The sequence below is a fragment of the Haliotis rufescens genome, unplaced genomic scaffold (assembly GCF_023055435.1).
Source record: "Haliotis rufescens isolate VD_foot unplaced genomic scaffold, xgHalRufe1.0.p SCAF_5, whole genome shotgun sequence".
NCBI classification, from domain to species: Eukaryota; Metazoa; Mollusca; class Gastropoda; order Lepetellida; family Haliotidae; genus Haliotis; species Haliotis rufescens.
In genome coordinates, this window is record NW_025964223.1 from 42,015,887 (window position 1) to 42,039,088 (window position 23,202).

The 23,202-nt window shown below is 41.8% G+C and overlaps 1 protein-coding gene across 1 annotated transcript; it reads right to left on the reverse strand.

The window, feature by feature from the left end:
• Positions 1–3,859: 3,859 nt before the first annotated feature.
• LOC124110300 (peptidase M20 domain-containing protein 2-like) lies at positions 3,860–14,963 on the reverse strand. Its single transcript, XM_046469547.2, has 6 exons — positions 14,570–14,963; positions 13,675–13,823; positions 12,433–12,575; positions 11,762–11,916; positions 10,989–11,235; positions 3,860–4,199 (listed from the first exon to the last, which is right to left on the reverse strand). The coding sequence occupies exons 1-6, from the start codon at positions 14,927–14,929 to the stop codon at positions 4,066–4,068; spliced, it is 1,188 nt and encodes a 395-aa protein (XP_046325503.2). The 5' UTR covers positions 14,930–14,963; the 3' UTR covers positions 3,860–4,065.
• Positions 14,964–23,202: the final 8,239 nt, after the last annotated feature.

Here is a 23,202-nt window from a genome sequence, read left to right on the forward strand (position 1 = left end):
CCGTCATTACAAATTGAACCACTGAATTGCTTAATGGTATAGATGTTAAATAACAAGGTCTATTTCAGCAACATATCTTTGTAAGACGTAAGTTATTATTTTTGTTTATCTGCTAGATATTTCTGTTCCTCTGCTAGAGCATTTGACCTGTGTGTCTAAAAAATATACCATAAGCATCACTTAATACAGTTAATAAGTTAATACTCTCGTTAATAATATATTAAAATACAATATTGTCCTAATTCTCTAATTCTGCGGGGGTATTGTATATTTGCCTGCTGTTTGTTTGTAATTCGCAAATGCTGCATGCACAGAACGCGTGCAGTGTTTGTTTATTTTTTGTTTAATGCTGCACTCAGCAATATCCCGGCTACATGACGTAATGACGTTTTACTTTTTCTTCTCAATTATGTACTCAGTCTGTATCTTTCCATTGTAATGAATATTTTGACGTGACTACAGCTTGGCCGGTCTACCGGCCTACTGTGTCTGGGGACTTGATGCTTCTTGGCCGGTATACGGGCCTACGGTGTTGAGAGAGTAATAATAATTAGGCCTAAGCAAATTAAATTTGAAAACACAAAATCATTGTCAATATACCGGTACATCACAAACGTATCGCGATACGTAATTGTTTCATTTTCATATTGCGGTATACCGGTAATACCGTGCAGCCCTAGTAATGATATATGTAAATCAGGTTAAATCTGCCTTCAAAATCCGTATTGAGCTATAATGCCACTCACAGACAGTTGATGAAATCTATTGATGCGTGTCCTCAAGTAGGTCCACTTTTGTTTCAGCTAACTGACACTCTGTTCTGTGACGTGTTACTGCATTTATCGATGCCGGAGTGATGAAACGGTGATTTTATATAATCCCATATCAACTATATCCCGCCAACGTTTCCATTAGACTAAAACCATTTGCACAAGGAAGTGACAACATATGGTTAGGAAACGTAATGCAAACACGTGTGAATATTATGTATACATTTGATATCAAACAGTACCAACGTCATTTATTGTTTCGACAGTGGTACACTGTATGAAAACAATTAAACTGTGTTAATAAGGGTCCAGTAGACAATCCCCTTCCACTGATTTACCCGTCTGAGCTAGAAATAAGAAAAACGCTGATACCGTCGTCTCTTTCCTGCTTAGAGCATGAGGGTTCAGTGACAAAAAGCTATTCACAAGACTGTTTGACAAGATGTCCTCCTAAAGGATATACAGTTTCAAGACTGACTGCACAATATCTCACCACGAATTTAGTTGCTTAGAGTGAACGACTCTTTCAGATGACCTTGTTTTGCACATCACTATGATAGAGCTGAAATACACAGTGAAGTAAAACCAAACAATTTTGTGTGTGCATCATGTGGTGTTATTCAATTTTAGTTATGCCATTCGTGAATCTAAACCAGACAATTACAAATAACACTTATGGACACACATATATGACGAAGAATAGATCTGCACTTATAATTAGTCTAGTTATTAAACTTTAATTTTAAGCAGCACTTTCTGTATCACAGTTCAAAAGCTAAAATATTGTTATTCAATTCAAATACTCAGCAGGTAAACCATTCAATCAACAACACCCTGAATGTAACCTTCCCTCCTGTCCTGAAAAGGAGTCCAGGCAATAAAGTGTTAAACCTAGGACAAATTGCAAAAGTTTTCATTTTGCGTTTTTAGCATGGAATAACTTATATTAGTATTAAACATACTTAAAATGTACATGATTAATATTTTAAGTGGAACATATAAAAATCAAGACTTGAAATTATTGACCAAAATCGAGATGGCCGTTAGCCCAAACGGAGCTCCATACCAACAAAGGGCAAAAGCGCACGTCAACATTCTACAGAAGAAAATGTCAACGTTTTGGAAGATTTTCATCTTCTGCAACTGTTTTCCTTGGTGAGTATACACAGAATAACATAATAAAGTATATACCTATCCAGTGTTATATATATAACGTTAAATCTCACCTAAGTCAAACCTTTCTAGATCACGTTTGCCCCTGTTGAAAAGTATAAATTATGAACACTTTCCTTCAAACTGGATAATAAAATCATGATTGTTTAAGCATATATGTATAGAATCATAATTTATATAAATAGAAATGGCCAAGTTATACAAAATATTTGTAAAATTAATTGAATTTCCTTACCCCAGGCCTTTCATGGAAATAAAAAGTATGGAGGACTAGTTGTTCCAAAATCTTGTATGGAAGCAGGTAATTTGTATTTCTTTTATCAAAATTACATTATTCTAAAACATCTTTCTAAAATACTTTTTACGAAACTGTGTATTATTTTTCCTCCAATTTACTTCGATTTCTTTATCATAATATATCTATATCTTAGAATTGTTAAAACAAATGATGTGAGGGTAACTTTAAAAAAAAATTAAAAAAAGAGTTTATATACATGTATGGATGAACAACTTCTTTATTACAATTAGTAGCAATGTTAGAACCTACACCGAAACGTCGTTCCTAATTGTAATAAAAAAGTGTTCATACATAGGTCGATTCCTTACTATGCACCATCGCCATGATGGTCTGAGCAGATTCATCGTCAGCTACATACGAGTCATTGTTAATTTGCATTATCGACTATTAGAAGAAGAATTACGTATAACCAAGTCATTCTTGAGCCAGTTATGGGTTGTAAAGACACTGACATTAGGACAGACCTGCCCAGCTTACAACAGGTTTGAAAATTATAATGCTGGGGACACGGGGATAATCATATCCAGATAAGGACAGTCATGAGGACAAATACGATGGTGTCACCGATACTGGTGCGTGCTCTGGCTTAATAAGGAATGGGGAGTGAATCATTGAATCCAAATGTAGTTCGGCCCTTGCTTAACATTAAAGCAAGAACACTTGCTTTAAGAATAAAGCGAAGCAACACACTACGGGAGGAATATACACCATATGTACATGTACATTTATGTATGCCTCATAATTGCTTTCCGCTTTGTATCATGTCTCACCTTTTTTGTCAATTGATCAATCTTTATTCATTTCGTTTTGTAGGCAACATGTCCATTCTACATTACAGAGATACACGAAGAGAGAACATTCACAATACATCAATTAACATACAAAAGGCGTAAGCGCATAGATATATAAGTGGAAATACCTACATTTTGTGTATTGGATACATTATTTGTGACGTTATTATTTCAAACCTATGTAAAGTCAGGAAAAGATGGTATTTTCGAGGAATATATTTACATTACAAACAAACACAAAATTATATTTATTTTCATAAATGTTTTTGTTTGACAAACTAAAGATAATCAGTGGTGATTTAATTCCTTTTTTATATCGTCAAATCTCAAGCCTCACCTTATGCAATCTCATTAAAATCACACCTTAGTTCTCGCTACCGCTTAACAATAATCTGAAGACATCTCATTAGGGGTCACGTCAGAACGACCTTTCATCCGACCAATCAGTGCGTCGCTTACCAGATTATGAAAGTGGCGGTCGGAATGTGATTTCTAATCATGCAATCTCGAAAACTTTAACACGGGGTATTCCGAACGATAGTTACGGGTTTAACGACTGAATCTTACAATCTAGACCATCTATTAGCCATTCCAGAGCTGCCTTTTGCTTGGTCATTTGTTTGGTCGGTCAAAGTTCGCGCAAGGTCGGTCTGACGTGACCCGTAATGGGATGTCCTCTGATCTTTGTTTAGCGGTAGCGAGAACTAAGATCTGATTTTAATGAGATTGCACCTTATTATATGTATTCAAATTTGCATCCTGTCGTGTGAGGATGCATAGGTAATATGGGAGTGATTTTTTTATATTTTGTATGTGTATACTTGCAAAGTATCATTTTTCATTTAAACGTCTTTCTTTAAGACGTCACAGCACAATTGTATCCTAGCACCCATAAGGTCCCTTTTCCCCTGGTAAGTCACATATAATAAGCTCCAATGGATACACTATACTTGCTTCCTGTTCTTTTTTTTATCATAAAACGTCAATACAATTATTATTCAGTCTGCTTATTACTGCTCCCACAGATGACTGCTTAACTGTATTTCGTGTCATTCTTGAAGTCTCTTTTTATGTCCGACAGCATCCCCGGCAGTGTGTAGACGTCGATGGCTGTCATGGCGAGGGCCTTGCTGACGTTTAGTGTGACGGGTTGCGCTTCGGGAGACCCTGTGTACAATAATTCACATTCCTATCGTAATTATATAACTACATAGAATTGATTCAAGTGACAGTAAACACACAACAGTGGACAGTAGACACACAGCAGTGGACAGTAGACACACAACAGACAACAGTGGACAGTGGACAGTAGACACACACAATTGGATAGTAGACACACAGCAGTAAACAGTAGACCAACAACAGTGGACACAAAAGTGAACAATGGACACACAACAGTGGACAGTGGAGACACAACAGTGGGAAATAGAGACACAACAGTGAACAGTGGAGACACAACAGTGGAAAGTAGAGACACAACAGTGGACAGTGGACACACAACATTGGGAAGTAGAGACACAACAGTGAACAGTGGAGACACAACAGTGGGAAGTAGAGACACAACAGTGGACAGTGGAGACACAACAGTGGAGACACAACAGTGGGAAGTAGAGACACAACAGTGGGAAGTAGAGACACAACAGTGAACAGTGGAGACACAACAGTGGACAGTGGAGACACAACAGTGGGAAGTAGAGACACAACAGTGAACAGTGGAGACACAACAGTGGACAGTGGAGACACAACAGTGGGAAGTAGAGACACAACAGTCGACAGTGGAGACACAACAGTGGAAAGTTGACACACAACACACAACAGTGGACAGTAGACACATAACAACGGATAGTAGACACACAACAGTGGACAGTGGACACTCAACAGTGGGAAGTAGAGACACAACAGTGAACAGTGGAGACACAACAGTGGAAAGTTGACACACAACACACAACAGTGGACAGTAGACACATAACAACGGATAGTAGACACACAACAGTGGACAGTGGACACACAACAGTGGGAAGTAGAGACACAACAGTGAACAGTGGAGACACAACAGTGGAAAGTTGACACACAACACACAACAGTGGACAGTAGACACATAACAACGGATAGTAGACACACAACAGTGGACAGTGGACACACAACAGTGGACAGTAGACACACAACAGTGGACAGTGGAGACACATCAGTGGACAGTGGACATACAACAGATCAGTGGACACACAACAGTGGGAAGTAGACACACAACAGACAACAATGGACACACAACAGTTGACAGTAGACACACAACAGTGGACAGTGGAGACACAACAGTGGACAGTAGACACACAACAGTGGAGACTCAACAGTGGACAGTAGACACACAACAGTGAACAGTGGGCAGTAGACACATCAGAGTGGACAGTTAACCAGAAAAACAGTGGACATAGGACACGCAACAATGGACAGTGGACACACAACAGTTGACAGTAGACACACAACACACAGCAGTGGACAGTGGACACACAACAGTGGACAGTAGACACACAACAGTGGAGACACAACAGTGGACAGTAGACACACAACAGGGGACAGTGGAGACACAACAGTGGGAAGTAGAGACACAACAGTGGACAGTGGACACACAACAGTGGGAAGTAGAGACACAACAGTGAACAGTGGAGACACAACAGTGGAAAGTAGAGACACAACAGTGGACAGTGGACACACAACAGTGGGAAGTAGAGACACAACAGTGAACAGTGGAGACACAACAGTGGAAAGTAGAGACACAACAGTGAACAGTGGAGACACAACAGTGGAGACACAACAGTGGGAAGTAGAGACACAACAGTGGGAAGTAGAGACACAACAGTGAACAGTGGACACACAACAGTGGACAGTGGAGACACAACAGTGGGAAGTAGAGACACAACAGTGGACAGTGGACACACAACAGTGGGAAGTAGAGACACAACAGTGAACAGTGGAGACACAACAGTGGAAAGTAGAGACACAACAGTGGACAGTGGACACACAACAGTGGGAAGTAGAGACACAACAGTGAACAGTGGAGACACAACAGTGGAAAGTAGAGACACAACAGTGAACAGTGGAGACACAACAGTGGATACACAACAGTGGGAAGTAGAGACACAACAGTGGACAGTGGACACACAACAGTGAACAGTGGAGACACAACAGTGGACAGTGGAGACACAACAGTGGGAAGTAGAGACACAACAGTGAACAGTGGAGACACAACAGTGGGAAGTAGAGACACAACAGTGGACAGTGGAGACACAACAGTGGGAAGTAGAGACACAACAGTGAACAGTGGAGACACAACAGTGGAAAGTAGAGACACAACAGTGGACAGTGGACACACAACAGTGGAAAGTTGACACACAACACACAACAGTGGACAGTAGACACATAACAACGGATAGTAGACACACAACAGTGGACAGTGGACACTCAACAGTGGGAAGTAGAGACACAACAGTGAACAGTGGAGACACAACAGTGGAAAGTTGACACACAACACACAACAGTGGACAGTAGACACATAACAACGGATAGTAGACACACAACAGTGGACAGTGGACACACAACAGTGGGAAGTAGAGACACAACAGTGAACAGTGGAGACACAACAGTGGAAAGTTGACACACAACACACAACAGTGGACAGTAGACACATAACAACGGATAGTAGACACACAACAGTGGACAGTGGACACACAACAGTGGACAGTAGACACACAACAGTGGACAGTGGAGACACATCAGTGGACAGTGGACATACAACAGATCAGTGGACACACAACAGTGGGAAGTAGACACACAACAGACAACAATGGACACACAACAGTTGACAGTAGACACACAACAGTGGACAGTGGAGACACAACAGTGGACAGTAGACACACAACAGTGGAGACTCAACAGTGGACAGTAGACACACAACAGTGAACAGTGGGCAGTAGACACATCAGAGTGGACAGTTAACCAGAAAAACAGTGGACATAGGACACGCAACAATGGACAGTGGACACACAACAGTTGACAGTAGACACACAACACACAGCAGTGGACAGTGGACACACAACAGTGGACAGTAGACACACAACAGTGGAGACACAACAGTGGACAGTAGACACACAACAGGGGACAGTGGAGACACAACAGTGGGAAGTAGAGACACAACAGTGGACAGTGGACACACAACAGTGGGAAGTAGAGACACAACAGTGAACAGTGGAGACACAACAGTGGAAAGTAGAGACACAACAGTGGACAGTGGACACACAACAGTGGGAAGTAGAGACACAACAGTGAACAGTGGAGACACAACAGTGGAAAGTAGAGACACAACAGTGAACAGTGGAGACACAACAGTGGAGACACAACAGTGGGAAGTAGAGACACAACAGTGGGAAGTAGAGACACAACAGTGAACAGTGGACACACAACAGTGGACAGTGGAGACACAACAGTGGGAAGTAGAGACACAACAGTGGACAGTGGACACACAACAGTGGGAAGTAGAGACACAACAGTGAACAGTGGAGACACAACAGTGGAAAGTAGAGACACAACAGTGGACAGTGGACACACAACAGTGGGAAGTAGAGACACAACAGTGAACAGTGGAGACACAACAGTGGAAAGTAGAGACACAACAGTGAACAGTGGAGACACAACAGTGGATACACAACAGTGGGAAGTAGAGACACAACAGTGGACAGTGGACACACAACAGTGAACAGTGGAGACACAACAGTGGACAGTGGAGACACAACAGTGGGAAGTAGAGACACAACAGTGAACAGTGGAGACACAACAGTGGGAAGTAGAGACACAACAGTGGACAGTGGAGACACAACAGTGGGAAGTAGAGACACAACAGTGAACAGTGGAGACACAACAGTGGAAAGTAGAGACACAACAGTGGACAGTGGACACACAACAGTGGAAAGTTGACACACAACACACAACAGTGGACAGTAGACACATAACAACGGATAGTAGACACACAACAGTGGACAGTGGACACACAGCAGTGGGAAGTAGAGACACAACAGTGAACAGTGGAGACACAACAGTGGAAAGTTGACACACAACACACAACAGTGGGCAGTAGACACATAACAACGGATAGTAGACACACAACAGTGGACAGTGTACACACAACAGTGGGAAGTAGAGACACAACAGTGAACAGTGGAGACACAACAGTGGAAAGTTGACACACAACACACAACAGTGGACAGTAGACACATAACAACGGATAGTAGACACACAACAGTGGACAGTGGACACACAACAGTGGACAGTGGAGACACATCAGTGGACCGTAGACATACAACAGATCAGTGGACACACAACAGTGGGAAGTAGACACACAACAGACAACAGTGGACACACAACAGTTGACAGTAGACACACAACAGTGGACAGTGGAGACACAACAGTGGACAGTAGACACACAACAGTGGAGACTCAACAGTGGACAGTAGACACACAACAGTGAACAGTGGGCACTAGACACATCAGAGTGGACAGTTAACCAGAAAAACAGTGGACATAGGACACGCAACAATGGACAGTGGACACACAACAGTTGACAGTAGACACACAACACACAGCAGTGGACAGTGGACACACAACAGTGGACAGTAGACACACAACAGTGGAGACACAACAGTGGACAGTAGACACACAACAGGGGACAGTGGAGACACAACAGTGAACAGTGGACAGTAGACACATCAGAGTGGACAGTTAACCACAGTGGACATAGGACACACAACAATGGACAGTGGACACACAACAGTGGCCAGTGGACACACAACAGTGGATACACAACAGTCGACACACAACAGTTGACAGTGGAGACATAACAATGGACAGTGGACACACAACACACATTGCCGATTCACTCGGGGATATATTTATGTTATGTAAACAGTATCAGTGTATGCATTACGCCACACAACAGATGTGGCTATACAAAAAAAACAACCATATAACATTTAATTTCAGAAAAACTGCTATCGACAGAATAAAACATTGCTACATTGTATCATTTATATAAATATTGTTCATGCAACATTAGGAGTCCTGAATCAAGTGTAAGTTCCATGGTGTGCAGGTCATGCAATACATGACACACAAAATTTAAGTGATAACACACAATTGAAAATTGATTTTAATAAGGGCAATGATATTATATGTATTGTGTGTATCCTTTACAAGGATTAATTGAGTGCAGATACTCATAACAAGCTGTTGCCATGCGTTCAAACATGTCATTACCATGACATGTGTAAACTTCGTAAATTGTGATAATATTCCTTTTGAGGTTTAACGATCCTGCATTTGCTATTGTACAAAGTTTAAATCTGATGTGTGTGTGTGTGTGTGTGTGTGTGTGAGTGTGTCATGATCAGTGGGTGTCTCTGTGTTAACGTCTGTGTGCGCGCGTGTGTTTGTGTGCGTCGGAGTGTGTGTGTCTCAGTGTCTGTGTGTATATATGCGTCTTTGTGTGTGTATGTGTGTTTCTGTGTCTGTGTCTCATTGCAATTGTGTGTGTCTCAGTGTCTGGGTGTACGTCTTCTTTGTCTGTGTCTATGTGTGTCTGTATGTGTGTTTGTCTCTGTGTCACACAGACACACACACAGACGCACACTTAGAGACACGGAGACATACACACAGAGACATAAAGACAGACATACAGACGCACGCACATAGAGACGTACATGTACAGGCATACATACAGACAGATACTCACATACAGAGGCACACACATACAAACACACACAAGTACACAACCACACAGGTATACAAACACACAGAGAGACACCCACAAACACACAGAGATACACACACAAACATACACAGACACAGGCACACACATACAAACACACACAAGTACACAACCACACAGGTATACAAACACACACAGAAACACCCACAAACACACAGAGATACACACACAAACACACACAGACACAGGCACACATACAAATACACACAAGCACACAACCACACAGGTATACAAACACAAACAGACACACCCACAAACACACATAGACACAGGCACACACATACAAACACACACAAGTACACAACCACACAGGTATACAAACACACACAGAAACACCCACAAACACACAGAGATACACACATACAGACACAGAGATACACACACACAGACACAGGCACACATAAACAAACACACATAAGTACACAGCCACACAGGTATACAAACACAAACAGAGACACCCACAAACACCCACAGACACAGGCACACACATACAAACACACACAAGTACACAACCACACAGGTATACAAACACACACAGAAACACCCACAAACACACAGAGATACACACACAAACACACACAAAGACGACTTCCGACTGTATCAATCACTATGAAATCGTGACGAAGTGTTTGGGGAGGGGTGTGTGTGTGTGTGTGTAGGGTGTGTGTGTGTGTGTGTGTGTGTGTGTGTAGGGGTGGGGGGGGGGGGATGACATGCATCAGATATCGGTACATGGCCCATTTTTAATAGTTATTATATAAAACTACGTTTCATTTTCGTGTCTTCGTTTTGGCCTTGTTATTTTCTAAATTTGATACACGTATTTCGTATTTTCATTTTATTGGCAACTTTGACCGTGTATACCTACATTGATTCCGTCGTTGTTTGGCTGAAATACAGCCCTTCCACCGTTATCTTTAACTCACCTACTCACTGAAATCCTTTTTGTGTATGGATTTGCTGGTCAAGGAATCGAATCAAGATTCGCCCCGAAAATGATCGGTAATTAGCACCATACGACCAATTGGGCGTGTTCCCAAACCTTAAGCTTGCACATCCTAATTGCCAAGGCAGTCTATAAAGACACTGCTCCCCAACTAACTCATGGAGCCCTTGTGCATACATTGTTATATGCTGCGCCTCACCAGATGCCGTTGTGAATTCTCTCGTATGGTTAAGACAGCCTTCGACTCCGACGTAGAACATAGGATGGATGCTGGGGACAACATACGAAACGTTGCCCATGTCTGTGGACCCCAATGCCAGACCTGCATATTTCTCCTTCGGTGTAAATTCTATCCCCGTTGTATTAGCGTTAGTGGTGAAAGCCTTCGCTAGGGACCTGTTTGTGACGACGTTGGAATATGACTTTGGATCAAAGTCATATTCAACCTTAAATTTAGAGAGGTATCCATTAAAAATCCTCCTTTATCATGAATATACAATGATGTGTTTTCGGTGATAAAGCCTACGGTTGATTGTTACGTGCTTCAGACGAAAAACCCAATGTTGCTTAAATCAAATAACGGATTTAGAATTTAGAAATTCCTTTGGTATGAGAAAGATTGATTGGCCGTGAAATACTCTACAATAAATCGTGTGTCTCTGCTTGTTGTCGTTTTTATTCTAAATATTTGTTTCAATACCAAGGCTTGTGAACTTCATGAGTTTCAGCAAATTCATAAAAGTGTATCATCTGTATAAGAGTGTGGCATTTTACCTACAATATGCATAACTTCCGTGATGTAACTGCAAAACAGCACACAACAGCGTTACACCCAAATGACTCACGAAATGACATAGATGTGACGAAAAATACATGTGCACACATCCCGACAGTTCTTCTCTTAATGTTAGGATAATGAATATAAGAAATATAATCAGCCAGTTCACCAGGACATAATCTAATGCTATCCACCTTACATCCAGTTGCTGCTACTGCCGCCATGATGCACTGAATAAACTTCTCTTTCAAAACACCCATATCGTCATCACTAGGTGTCCGCAGGTAGTATTCGAGTTCCGTCAGCTCTGGGATAATGTTGGGTTTGGCTCCCCCATTCTTGATTATCCCTAAAACACAAGTTTAGTCTGCAATATTCAAGCTGTATCACGGCAGTGAGCAACAGTATGCTCTATCGACCACGGTGACACACAATCAGCAATATTCACATTATTAACTCCGATCTTCTTTAATGGAACATGCTATTAGAATTGAATTCTGTGAATTATATATTTTGCATCGGATGTGCACACACACACGCCCGCACGCACGCCCGCATGCACTCACGCACGCAAACACACAACATGTATACACTCACGCACACAGCTACATTCACACCTTCATATATACACTTTCACGCACGCACGCACGCACGCACGCACGCATGCACTCACGCACGCACGCACACAACACGTATATACTCACGCACGCACGCACGCACGCACTCACGCACGCACGCACGCACACGCACACACACACACATACATACATCCATACATATACATACTTGTAGTCATATTGATCAGAAGTACAATTCATATAATTTTCTACCTAAAGCATTATGACAATCAATGTGGAACCTTTACCATGGACCCTCCAGTCAGGTTTCATCTGTTGTCTGAGACAGGAGATGTTCTGGTAGCACAGGACGGCGGCGTCAAGAGCGTTGATGCCCTCCCAGGGAAATCCCGCAGCGTGAGACGCCTTGCCTTGGAACTTGATGGTGCACCTTTTGGATGAGAGAATTCAAGATGTCTCTACAGCAGGTGTCCATGGAATTTGTTGACGACATCCCATTATCTTTCTTACATCACATACGAAAACTTCCGATGAACATCAGAATGGACACAAGAGGCGGATCTTTATTGTTTTGTCTTACTTTTTCAAACGCTGGTTTATTATGGCTCATGCATACAGTTAGAGCCAGCTGTAACACTTGTATGCAAGTGACTTACGACTATGACATGTAAACAGCCGGTACAGAACGCTAACTATATAAAGCTATAGAATTCCATTTTTATGTTTGCTTTTTTACCGAATATTCTCACAATTCTCGCGGCGATTATCTTCACCGTTTCTCCGAATACAAATTGCCATGATATCTCGCCTATTAATTAGTGGATGCGATCTTTCGGCCATTGTGTTTACCAGCGTTGGGAACCACTCACTTCCTTCTCAATAATAACATCGTCAAATTCACTACGTCATCAAGTTGCGAGCGTCTGTTCTAATCTCCAGAAATGACATCTTGATAGAACAATGTTTTATCGTGAAATACACCACGTCGCGTTTTTCATTTTCATTTTGATTTATCGCGTAGCTATCTTATATATATATATGTGTGAGTGTGTGCGTGTGCGCGTGCGTGCGTGCGTGTGCGTGTCGCAAGCTTGGCATTGCCATTTCAATATTGTACTACTTGCAGAGTATAATTAGATGTAGTCATATATTCGCATAATTTTGAACATACAGCTAAACCTAATGCCGTCTAAGCCGTCACTCTGTGACACACAGAGTTGCGTCCCTTGAACGTATCAGGCTCCAGTGATCGTTGTCTCGAATAACAGACTGATGTAACCTGCATCATTGTTGTCTCCAACCACCTTACACTGATATGCCGTGACGTAACTGTAATACAGCTGAAAGAGCTGATAGATCCCACTCACTCCTCCAGTTATTCACTAAAATATCACAGTGACAACTCTTGGACATTTGCGCGTGTTAACCTAATCACAGCATCACAGGCACACACTTAACAAGCAATGAGTCAGAGACTTCAAATAGTGCGTCACAGATACACCGATGTTAAGGACATAACATCTACCTACTGCTCTCTCGATAAACAAAAGACGTCAACAGTTGTGAACGGTGCTGGATGAGCCATCATTGCCACGTCTACCCCTTTAAATGCATTGGCATGGATAAGATCAATCTTGCCGCCTCCCCCCTCCTCTGCTGGAGTGCCCAGAACGGTTATCTGGAATACAATGTCACCACAAAAAAACATGTTTATGCAATAGCAGGCTGGGTTGCGTTTTCAACAATGGTTGAATGACTTCTTTGAGTGGCATTTAGAAGTTGGAGTGATGAAGTAAGACGAGTTCTATGGATGAACAACTTCTTTATTACAATTAGTGGACGGTGTAGATCCTAACACCTTTATCAAGCAAGTGATCACTTGCTTGATAAAGGTGTTAGGATCTACACCGAAACGTCCACTAATTGTAATAAAGACGTTGTTCATCCATACTTCAATCTTACTTCAATGGTTGAATGTTTGAATAATGATTTGTTTGTTTGATTGCTTGTTTGTATAACGCCGCACACAGCAAATATTCCAGCTTTATGACGGCGGTCTGTAACTAATCGAGTTTGGACCAGATAATTCAGTGATTCATATCATGAGCATCGATCCACGCATTTTGGATACGATGACATGTATCAACCAAGACCACGCGATCCCGTTAGTCGACACCCATGACAATCATAGCAGCATTGGGTTGCTGAAGATATGAAACAAACAAACAAACAAAAGAGCCGACACAAAATTGGGTTCGGGTGGCCATGTCATGGGTCCCGATACTTTCTTATGCTTTAAGTCACTGGTGTGCCTGGTTCGGGTTCAATTATTTAACAGCCACCGTGACATACTATATTAAAACAACATTCACGTACATGTATGATTTAATAACTGGTAACAGATTTACGAAAGTTCATACTGACCTTCCCTCCTGACCCTGTGGCCTGTAACGCCGCCTTCACCCCAAGGCCCGCTGCCACGCCCACTTCAGCAATCAGGTTGTGGCCACAAGCGTGTCCGATCTCCGGCAGGGCATCATATTCACACAGTACGGCCACATGAGGACCTGTCCCATCTTGACCAAACACTGCCCGGAACGCTGTATTCAGTTTGTAATTCCTCTCAACCTCAAATCCATGCTTCTCAAGAAATGCGGATAGATAATCGTGGGCAAACGTTTCTGCATACTGAAGTTCTGGGTGTTTCCAGATTTCCTGACTGAGTGTGTTGAGATCTGCAGAGTGGGCGTCGATCTCCCGACAAGCCACGACTTTCCCTGACATGCTCGTTCGGTAGAGAAACAGCTAAATGGCTCGGTGTTCCGGATTGTTTCTGTTGTTCTTTTCTTTGCACACGGCTGTGATCACGTGTGAAGCGTTAATGTAACGGTAAAGTAGTATTGACGCTATGTAAAGGTGGAGAAGCGAAATATAGTTGTTTTAATCCGTACCAATGACTGCGCATGTCACTGTGTATTCTATTAGTACTTAAATAACAGCGACAATACCTTTCCCGTAATCGTTGTACGATTCCGATCACTATGCCTGATCGATTTTTCCTTGTAAAATCTCGACAGCCTATAAATGATACAGTCTGGTATAGGCAAACCAGCGTCCAGCTCAAATAGTATGTAGTTGGTCATTTCGCCACATATATAGGTGAGCCGTGAAGATCCGGAGTAGAATAGGTCTTCAGCAACCCATGCTTGTCGTAAAAGGTGACTAACGGGATCGGGTGGTCAGACTCGCTTACTTGGTTGATGCATGTCATCGTATCCCAAATGCGTGGATCGATGCTCATGATGTCAATCACAGGGTTGTCTGGTCTGGACTCGATTATTTACAGACCGCCGTCATTTAGCTAGAATATTGTTCGGCGTTAGAAACAAATAAACCAACAAACAAAAGTAATACGAGGCATTGAACGCTTTAAATCAGATCAAACCAACTTTTGAGTATGAGTGGTATGACGCACTTTGAAATAGTCAAAGAAAGAGGTGGCACGGTTTGTCCAGTCGCCTAAGGCGCCGCGATTTCTTGGGCACGCCAGAGACCTATGATTGTGGGTTCGAATCTCGGCTCGCCCCACTTATGTTTCTAAGTTTGTCAGCACCAAACCCGTGCTCGTGGGTTTCACTTCAGACTGCATCACTTCGGGCTTTCCTCCCACATTAAGCTGACACGCCGTGATTTAACTGGAATACTGTTAAAAGCGGCGTTAAACCCAACTCACTCACCCACTCACTACAAAGAAAGAACATCCTCGATTTACTTCAAAAGTTTGCTCTAGCAAAGGCTAGAGCTACTGGAATGTTGCTCGACAAAACAACTTATCTGCGTATCTGGGATGTATTTTTCCTGTTTTTCCTGTCAGAGCAGGATGATCACGTGGTTTAAGGGGCAACGATTCGCCGAGCTTATGGTTGCTTTCCTGACAAGGACGAGTGTCCGATGCGTGTTATAATTAAGCTGAATCGCCATCATGTAACTAAAATACTGTTGGGTTTAGCTTAAGTCACTTCTGTCACGAAGGACAGTTCAAGTTTGAATAACCTAATGTGCATGTCATACTTACAAAAGCGACATATATACAGTGGAACATATATTTTTATCAAGTTTGATGTTGACGTAACACAAAATTACGCCAATGAAAACTGGTTCAGTATATTTCCAATATACTAAATCCTTTCAACGTATATTTCACCAACTGTTGTAGTGTCTTCCAGCATGACTGAAAACGTTCATGTTTGTCACCAAATATGTAGTGAAAATGTTACAGGAAATTGAACTGTTGAGTACGGACCTTGTTTAAGCCATGATCATGTTGTGCCCGGCCATTGTTGCACCCTACACCTTTAATGGATCGGCAAATATCCCCTGCGGTGTCCCTGTTATTGTACAGGGGGACAGATGGAGGTCAGATGAGGTCAAGGCATTGCTACGATATATGTTTACTCAGTCTGTTGACGACACAATGTCAAGTACATTGGTAAACTACTGTACAAAACACACCTCCCCTCTGTCGCGATTGTGTCGCGTAACGTTCTCGAGCGGCAAAGATCAAGGTCAAGTTTGTAGCTATAAAATGCTAGTATTAGGCGTATGATTGCTGGCTCAATGTGAGATGGGCCATGGTGTTATATGATATACTTGTTGAGGAGGATCCATTGATAAATGTATCTCTGTGTGTGTGTATGTGTGTGTGTGTGTATGTGCGTGTGCGTGCGTGCGTGTGTGTGTGTGTGTGTGTGTGTGTGTGTGTGTGTGTGTGTGTGTGTGTGTGTGTGTGTGTGTGTGTGTGTGTGTGTGTGTGTGTGTGTGTGCGAGCGCACGTGAGTGTTTGAGTATACAAGTGGGTGGGTGGGTGCTGGAATGCAGCTGCGTGGGTATCTGAGTATGTTTGTGTTTTTGTCTGTGTTACGATTATATGTTGTAATAAATATGGCATAATATGTGTACTATATAATAACGTATGTTAATCAATATTTTGCCGTGAATGGTGTCTCATATGCCAATAATGGTTACTTATACATATATTATTATTATTATTATTATTATTATTATTATTATTATAAATATTATGTACAGATTAAAATTTAAAAAATGCAGCAAAGAGGGTTCGGGTGATCCTGGCACAGTCAGACTGGTTATTCTCATCATCAGCTCAGGGCCCTAGGCCACACGCACTCCTGACAGCGAATGGGACTCCTCCAAGGAAGCGCTGCCTAGTCAAACCCACCCAGAACTTTTCGGAGAATGTGAAGACTCCCAACACTACAGCCTTCTGCATTACCCAGATTGTCAGAAGGGCTCTTTTCATGGTAGCAAACCCGGGTACTCTCCCAATGTCAGACAACAGATTGGGAGGTACCAAACCTAAGGCACCGAGAACAATGGGGGGTCGGACAACTTGGTACTTGGGATGTAAGCGTGACATTTCGAAAACGAGGTCCGCATATTTGTCATGTTTTTTCCTGTATCTTGTCATTCACATTGTGTCAAAAGGGACAGAAAATTCAATTATTATATAAATTTTATTGGATTTATCAAAAAGGACAATATCAGGTTTGTTGGCCTGGATACGTCTGAGGCTGTATAAGGGCCTATTCCAAAGAATGTTGTATTTATCCTTTTCCATATATTCCGGGTCGTACCATGGATGGACCTCTGTGCCAAACCACAAGCATGGCGAAGACGGTAATAAAATGATCAAGCCACTTAATCATGTCGCTAAGATACTGTGTTTGTGCCACAGCTGAGCATCCACTGATAATGTGTTGGACAGTCTCATTAAATTCATTACATAATCTACATTTCATATTTACATTTTAATGCAAAATCACACATCGAGGGTTTCGATTGGGAAGTGACTGGTCCTGAGCAGCAAACAGAAAACCTTCTGTTTCACTTTTCAGGCCAGTCGACTTCATCCAAGCGAATAACTCAGCAGGGTTGCTTCTCTTCTCAACACACTTCACATAAACATGAAAATCTGAGTCTGTGTGACTGTTTGCAAGCATCGGCCCTACAACAAATGGGTTCATTTCACCTGTGCGTTGTCAGAATGTTGCGATCTTATTATCTTCAGTGCGAGAGCATAAATCCCTTATACCCTGCCACAAAGTCGACGTTTCGTGACAAACCATTTAATTCATTACCCTGACATATGAACGCATTTCTGCACGTCATATTGACGTGACGAGAATATCAAACGTGACTGGAATATGCGACTAGCAGTTATATATTTGTTTTATCTATTTTGATGAAATATACACTTTAATGAAGACTGAATCTTCCCTCTTGTTTCATTTTAGCGTCCTGTATCAATGATCAAATATATAGCTAGCACCGGTTTTAACATTATATCAGCCGCATCACACGGGGCACGCCCCTTTTTGAGTTCTCAGTTACTGGCATCGCTTCCGATTGCTTCAACGAGCACTAGGCCCTTCTGAACCCCCGAGTCACATCATGCCGCTTTGGAAGAATGTGGATCCACTTGTTTTATTAGTTCCCGTGATTACTGGTGTCATATTATACAGCACAAGTTCACGGGAAACGGTAAAAGACATATATTTTGATACTCAATAAATGTCGGTTTATCAATCAGTTCAGTACTCGAATTTGCAACATTGTACTATACGATTGCAGTCTTTAAGATAACGTCTATGTAGTGTATTCATTGGTGTATAATACGAGTCTTGAAGCCTCAAAGACGTTTGTTTGTTTGTTTGTTGTTTAACGCCGCACTCAGAAAGATTCCAGTTTTTGACGGCGGTCTTTAAATAATCGAGTCTGGACCAGACAATCAAGTGACTGACATCATGGGCGTCGATTTGCGCAATTGGGATACGATCAGATTCATCAACCAAGTCAGCGAGCCTGACCACCCGATCCCATTAGTCGTCTCTTACGACCAGCGTTACCCAGCAGTTGATGCATTACGCAGCAGTTGATGCACCGGAAGTCTTTAGTAACTGTAGTATTGGGATAACCAGATATAGTAGCATGATTGTAACGTACTTTTTTAAAGTTATAACACAATTGATAGATTATGGAAAGGAAAAGTTTTGATTTTGTTATTTTCTAGATTCCAGTCTATATCTACCTAACAGTAACTGTCCTTCGTGACATCCTTTTAATAGTATACATGTTTTTCTAAAGTCGCGTGACATGGCTGTGATACTGCCGCCACGGCTTTAAATTCTATTCAATTGTGAATATATTAACTTGGTCTTATAACAAGCATAGGACACCAGTAATCTATTATGCCTGTATTATCATTCATGTAATTATCTTGCAAAAAGAGTTTGCACGCCCGTTTTATTCCTGGAAACCTATTTGTCCAGAAACTCTTCTGGATTTGTTGAACAGTCTCAATACATGTCAAAATCCAGGGGGCACGGGTGGCCCAGTCGTCTAAGGCGCCGCGATTCGCTGTGCAGAGTTGCGTCCCTTGTGCACGCCAGAAACCTATGATTGTGGGTTCGAATCCCGGTTCGCCCCGATTATGTTTAGGTTTGTCAGCACCATACCCGTCCTCGTGGGTTTCACCGAAGTGGTAAACGTCTGAGACCTGCATCACTTCGGGCTTTCCTCCCACATTAAGCTGACACGCCGTGATATAACTGGAATACTGTTAAAAGCGGCGTAAAACCAACTCACTCACTGACTCACTCACTCAAAATCCAAGTTTAAGCCATTGAATTCATCCATGTACAGTGGTCCATTGTTTCAAATGTTCATGTACTCAAACTCCTTTTTCTTTTTCTGGCTTTGCCACACATAGGTCTAAATGAACGTGTAATGTATTGAAACAAGATCGGTCAGTTTGCCATTGGTTTTTTCCCCATGGGGATTGTTTCAATGGCTGGTAAATGTTGCCATAAATCAACTGCTTGTAGATCGCGGAAATTCTCTTACTTCTTTACCTGTTGCACCAGATGGTTGCATAATAGTATATTACTGATGTGCGTTTATCTATTCATGTTTCAGATGATTAATGTATGACATAGCAATCACCGTATTGCATATGTTAGTTCACATTATCTGTGCTATCATGACAAATTGTCTGTATGGCAGAGTTGTGAAATAGAATGGCTATGTCACTTATCAAGTTTGCAACAATTGCACATAACATAAGCAGCTAATTTAACCATAGTATTGTAAATGCTACTGGTGTACAACTAAATGATTACGGGGAGTCGATATACCAACAACAACGATGTAGTTCAGTTGGGCATATTGTCTGGTCCAAACTCGATTATATAAGGACCGCCGTCATATATATAGAATATTGCTGAGTGCGGTGTTAAACAGCTAAGAAACATACAAACAAACAAATCAATTGGGCGTATCACGGTATATATGTTGGCGAATATGACAGGAATAATTTAATAACTGGTTACAAACATATCTCGGAAAGTTCATACTGACCTTCCCTCTCGTCCCTGTTGCCTGTAGTGCCGCCTTCACCCCAAGACCCGCTGACACGCCCACTTCATGAGCAGCTATCAGGTTGTGACCATAAGCGTGTCCGATGCTCAGGCAGGGCATCATATTCATAGAGTACGTCCACGTGAGGACCTGTTTCATTTTGACCAAACACTGCCCAGAACGTTGTAACCAGTTTGTAATTCCTCTCAAACACAAATCCATGCTTCTCAAGAAATGCGGATAGATAATCGAGGGCAAACGTTTCTGCATACTGCAGTTCTGGGTGTTTCCAGATTTCCTGACTGAGTGTGTTGAGATCTTCCCAGACGTGCTCGTTCGGCAGAGAAACAGTTAAATGCCTCGGTGTGCTAGGTTGATTCTATCGTTCATTTTTTCACACAGCTGTGAGAACATGCATGACACATTCATGTCACTTACTTGCACAACGTGTTTTTCTCGGTATTTAAGTAGACACGACGCGATGTGTCCGAAACTGCGCTACACCCATCTCACACCCTACCTTCCTGGAATAATGCCCAGGATACAGGTGGAAATAAATTGGTGCCAGGTCTGGCAAGTATGGAGGGTGAGAAAGCTCTTCAAACCCACGATGTCGCACAGCAGCCTTTGCAAGTCGAGAGGTGTGAGAAGGGGCATTGAATTGTCATGAAACGGTAGAACTCCAGCAGTCAACATTCCTCGCCGCTTTCCCCTCTCAGGCGATGAGGCAAATCAACATAGTAGGCACTGGTAATCGTCTTTTGACTTTCTAAGTAATTAACAAGGATCACACCCTTTGCATCACAGAATACAGTGGCCATAACTTTCTTCACTGATCTTGAAGACCCAAATTTCTTCGGTGCCGGAGCAAGGGAATGGTACCATTCCATGGATTAACGTTTTGACTCGGGATCTTAGTGGTAGACCCATGTTTCATCATCCGTTACTTATCTCTTTTTGAGTTTTGTGGCATTCTCCTCAAGTACCTCTAAAGTTTCTCTGGCAATGTCAGTTCTGATTTCCTTAGGTTCATAATTTAGAAACTTTGGCACCCAACAAGCAGATATCTTATTCATCTGTAAATGTTAATGAACAATAGTTTCAATGGATCCACTTTTTAGACCTGTGTCTTCCTCAAGTTCACCAATGGTTATACGTCTATCTGACAGTATAAGTGTTTTCTATCTCCGTGATTGCATCTTCATTGATGGCAGTTGAGGGACGTCCATCATCACGGCTTGTTCTCACAGCCTTAAACATAGCTGCCTAACGTTTAACAGTGTAATACCTGGGGCACTTATCCCTATACACTTGTGACATGCGGGCATGGGGAGACTTGGGAAGTACGTTTCTCTAAAGTAAAAAACTTGATGACTGCTCGGTACTCGTTCTTCTTCGTTACTGTCTCCCATTGGGCCCCCATCACATTCAACTGGCTTTCACCAATATACAAACGGCCTCAACAGACCAAATACACTTGCAATGAACTACTCAAACAAGGTACTACATTAACTAGTTCACCTTGTTATGGCCCATATTGGAACGAAAGCCAGGCTTAGAACTGTTTTACCAGCCCTCGTACATGAACAAGGTAGTTTTGATCGTTCTGGAGGTTTCTGGAAAGGACAGTTTCTAAACAGCTGACTATACCTACATGTATAAATGAGTGACAAGAAGGCGATTCAACCTGTTTCTCATTTACCTGCCAGTTGCAGTTTGATACCTGTTTGGAAACAACGAAATCCAGTTCTGGATTCAAGCAGGAAGACAGGCTTATTCAAGTCAATATGTTACCCATTACTGCCACCATTTCTTTGACCCATTAATATGCCTTTTTTATGATAAATCTGAAACTGTGTGTTTGGATGTAATTCATTGATGATTTCTTGATGTTTTTGTTGTCATCTACTGATTTTACAATTTGCTTCGTCATGTAAAAGTACACACACACACACACACACACACACACACACACACACACACACACACACACACACACATATATATATATATATATATATATATATATATATATATATACTTATATATATATATACACGATCGAAATGGTGTTTGGTTGAACGTTAGCGTGGCATCTAGAATACCACACACACATGAGACATAAATATGATGGCGAGACATGGTTCATGAGAGCTTGCGTTCACTGTTCACCCGCTAACGCATACCCGTATAGGCTGTGTTCAATATTCGACACAAATGTAGACATACGGTACCACTGTTGAGATTCGAAAAACGTATTATATTGTGGAAGACGTACATCTTGTCCATGTAACTAAAATGTAAATTTAATAGATTCTACATAGCGATCACGGGGGGTATTGTCAGTTTGCCGTCACTGTAAACACAATATGGTTGAGATGAAAGCTATTGAAATGACCACAGTTAATATGCATCCTGTGATTATGCTGTGTCTGTGAGAGAGAGATGTTTGGTCATATACAAATATTCTCAAAGATGCATACAGCATATTTTATATAATTTAAATTTTATTTGTAGTCATCCACAAGAACAGCATGACAAAATATAAGTTACAATTTTTATATAACTACATAACAACATGACCACTTTTTCTCCTACATTTTAGATGTCGGAGTAATCGC

Coding starts and splice junctions, on each gene's coding strand:
- LOC124110300 (XM_046469547.2), bottom strand. CDS start 14,929: ATGTCAGGGAAAGTCGTGGCTTGTCGGGAGATCGACGCCCACTCTGCA. Junction 11,917..12,432: donor ACCTGACTGGAGGGTCCATG/GTAAAGGTTCCA, acceptor CTTGTGTTTTAG/GGATAATCAAGAATGGGGGA. Junction 4,200..10,988: donor AGAATTCACAACGGCATCTG/GTGAGGCGCAGC, acceptor TATTGTACACAG/GGTCTCCCGAAGCGCAACCC.